General features: G+C 36.3%; 1 protein-coding gene across 1 annotated transcript; it reads left to right on the top strand.

The window, feature by feature from the left end:
- The first annotated feature begins 271 nt into the window (after positions 1 to 271).
- LOC124947549 (histone-lysine N-methyltransferase SETMAR-like) lies at positions 272 to 1,221 on the top strand. Its single transcript, XM_047489852.1, has 3 exons — positions 272 to 425; positions 475 to 1,047; positions 1,157 to 1,221. Exons 1-3 carry the CDS (start codon positions 272 to 274, stop codon positions 1,219 to 1,221), a joined length of 792 nt encoding a protein of 263 aa, XP_047345808.1.
- Positions 1,222 to 2,716: the final 1,495 nt, after the last annotated feature.

Here is a 2,716-nt window from a genome sequence, read left to right as displayed (position 1 = left end):
ATTGTATGTTAGCAAGCACATTATTGTTACTCTCTTTATTCTGTGTCGATACAATTCGTTCTTGAGGATCCGGAGGAAATTTCATCTAGTCATGTTTCGACGATGGCCGAATATTGGCGAAGAGCTGTCAAACTTAATGAAATGATATCGATATCCTCGAATCTGTATAAAACGAGACTTGATTGTAATGTAATGCAGTCTGCTAATTCGTTTTATAACATATTTTGAATTGTTGGACAACTTCTTTCATTTCATTTTTATCCTAAACCAGATGGAAACAAAACGCGATTTACATCTACTCTTCTTGTACGAGTTTAAATTAAATCATACCGCAGCTCAAGCTTCAAGAAATATTAATCAGGCATTCGGAGATGGATTCACCAATGAAAAAAATGCTCGATATTGGTTCCAAAAATTTCGTTCTGGCAATTTGAGTATCACACACAACTAGTCGAACACTTGGGTTTAAACTAGGAACTAGTCATACAGCTGTGTTAAAACATTTGCGTGCAATAAATAAAGTCAGAAAATTGGACTTATATGTGCTGTACGAATTGACGCAACTGCAGATGATCGACTCCAAAAGCAAGTGCGCATCTTTGTTGCTTCGCAATACACGATTGACATTTTTACAACAAATCATCACTTGTGATGAAAAGTGGATTTTGTATGATAATCGAAAACGATCAAGCCAATGGGTAGATAAGAATACACCTCCAGGACACACCTCGAAACCGAAATTTCATAAAAAAAAAATTATGGTCACCATATGGTGGAGTGCCCAAGGAGTGATCCATTATTCCTTTCTACAACCAGGCGAAACTATAACAGCGATGTCTTATTGTCGTGAAATTGATGTCATGCACGAGAAACTTATGAAAAAACAACCAGCATTGCTCAATCGGCACGGTGCAATATTACTGCATGATAACGCACGACCACATAAAGCTTCAATTATTGTTGACAAATTAACTTCTCTACAATATGAAATTTTACCACATCGTCCATATTCACCCGATATTTCACCGACCGATTATTACTTTTTTCGTAATTATGAATTATTTTTAAAAGAAAAAAAAATACAATAACCAAAATGATATTATAAAAGACTTTGAATTATTTATTAACTCTAAAAATAAAGATTTTTTTCAAAAAGATATATATGATTTGCCCAATCGTTGGCAAAAAGTCGTAGATGCCAATGGAAATTATTTCAATTGAATATAATAAATAATGTGAAAAATTGCGCTTTTCGTTTTTTATTTTCATTCAACGTTTCATAATTTCCAACCTAATACATAAATTTTTCGTATCCCTGCAAGCATTTTATATTCTTGTTACTTTTTTTATTCTGTGTCGATTGAATCCGTTTTCAGAGTAATCGGACAAGATTTCAACTTTTCATGTTCCGGAAGTCGCTGTAAATTGACGATGAGTTAAAAGTTAACGAAATGATATGAAATACCATGATTCTGTCTAAAAAACGACGCGATTCTTATGCAGTGCAGTTTGCTGAGTCGTTTGGTAACATTTTTTGAATTGTTGAACAATTTCTTACGGGGATATTTTGTACCTACCTCTGTTGAGAATCATAAGTTTCTCTGTTACTACATATCAATTTTTCTTTTCTGTTCATCGCAATCACGTATATTTCTGTTACTTTCTTTACTCTGCATCAAGAGAATCCCTTCCCGGAGGAATTGGACAAGATTTATGCTTTTCATGTTCCGAAGATGGCCGCAAACTGGCGAAGAAGCGTAAAACGTAAGGAAATGATATGAAAAATAATAAATCCGTTTAAATCGAGACTTGCTTCTTATGTAATCATGTCTGAATCGTTTGGAAACACATTCTGAATTGCGGCACAACTTTTTTCGGAGTTATTTCGATTCTTATATCTATATGACGAAAGTCGCACGTTTCTCTGATATTGTATTCATTTTCCCCATTGCTGTTCGTACTATTGGACATTAAACAGTCACTATTCCTGTGAATTTTGACATAATATGAACGACGGAGAGTATCCGAACTCTTCGATTTTTTGAGGTCTTTGTGGCGTGATCAGTATGTGAGTTAGATCAACGTCCACGAGCGTTTTTCTATTATGCTGACATGCTACAGCCGGGTCATCGCTAGGCCGAGCGATGGGGCGTACCTCCACACGGTTCCCCGTGGGCATGTGCCCTAAGGTGCATGGCGAAATCGTCCTCCCGGTTTGTCCTCCGGATCCTGGGATTTTTTCAGGTCTTGTACCGGAAGCGGTGGCTAGCTAGGAAGTTTTGTCGAATTAAGATCACGACGGTCAAATGCCGATATAGGAGAAATCCTATGGTGCAGCGCGCCCCTCGGGGCTGTTCGTACTGTTCCCAACAAATACCTAAATGCTTATTACCCTCTTTATTCTACGTTAATAGAATCAGTTTTCGGAGGTCAAAGGTAACAATATGATATCAAAATCTACGAAACCATATAAAACGAGACTTGATTCTTACGTAATGCAGTCTGCCGAATCGTTTGATAACATATTTTGAACTGTGGCACAACTTCTTTCGTAGTTATTTCGATTTATACCTATCTTTGTCGATAATCGCACTTTTCTTTGATATTACACGTCAATTCTCTGTAGCTGTTAATGTTTTACCTTCGCAAGCACTTTATATTCTTGTTACTTTCTTTATTCTGCGTCGATAGAATTCATTTTCGGAGTAATTGGAAA

The sequence above is a fragment of the Vespa velutina genome, chromosome 3 (genome assembly GCF_912470025.1).
Source record: "Vespa velutina chromosome 3, iVesVel2.1, whole genome shotgun sequence".
Lineage (NCBI taxonomy): Eukaryota > Metazoa > Arthropoda > Insecta > Hymenoptera > Vespidae > Vespa > Vespa velutina.
Note: the sequence above shows the minus strand (reverse complement) of the source record. Positions and strands in the feature narration are given on the sequence as shown.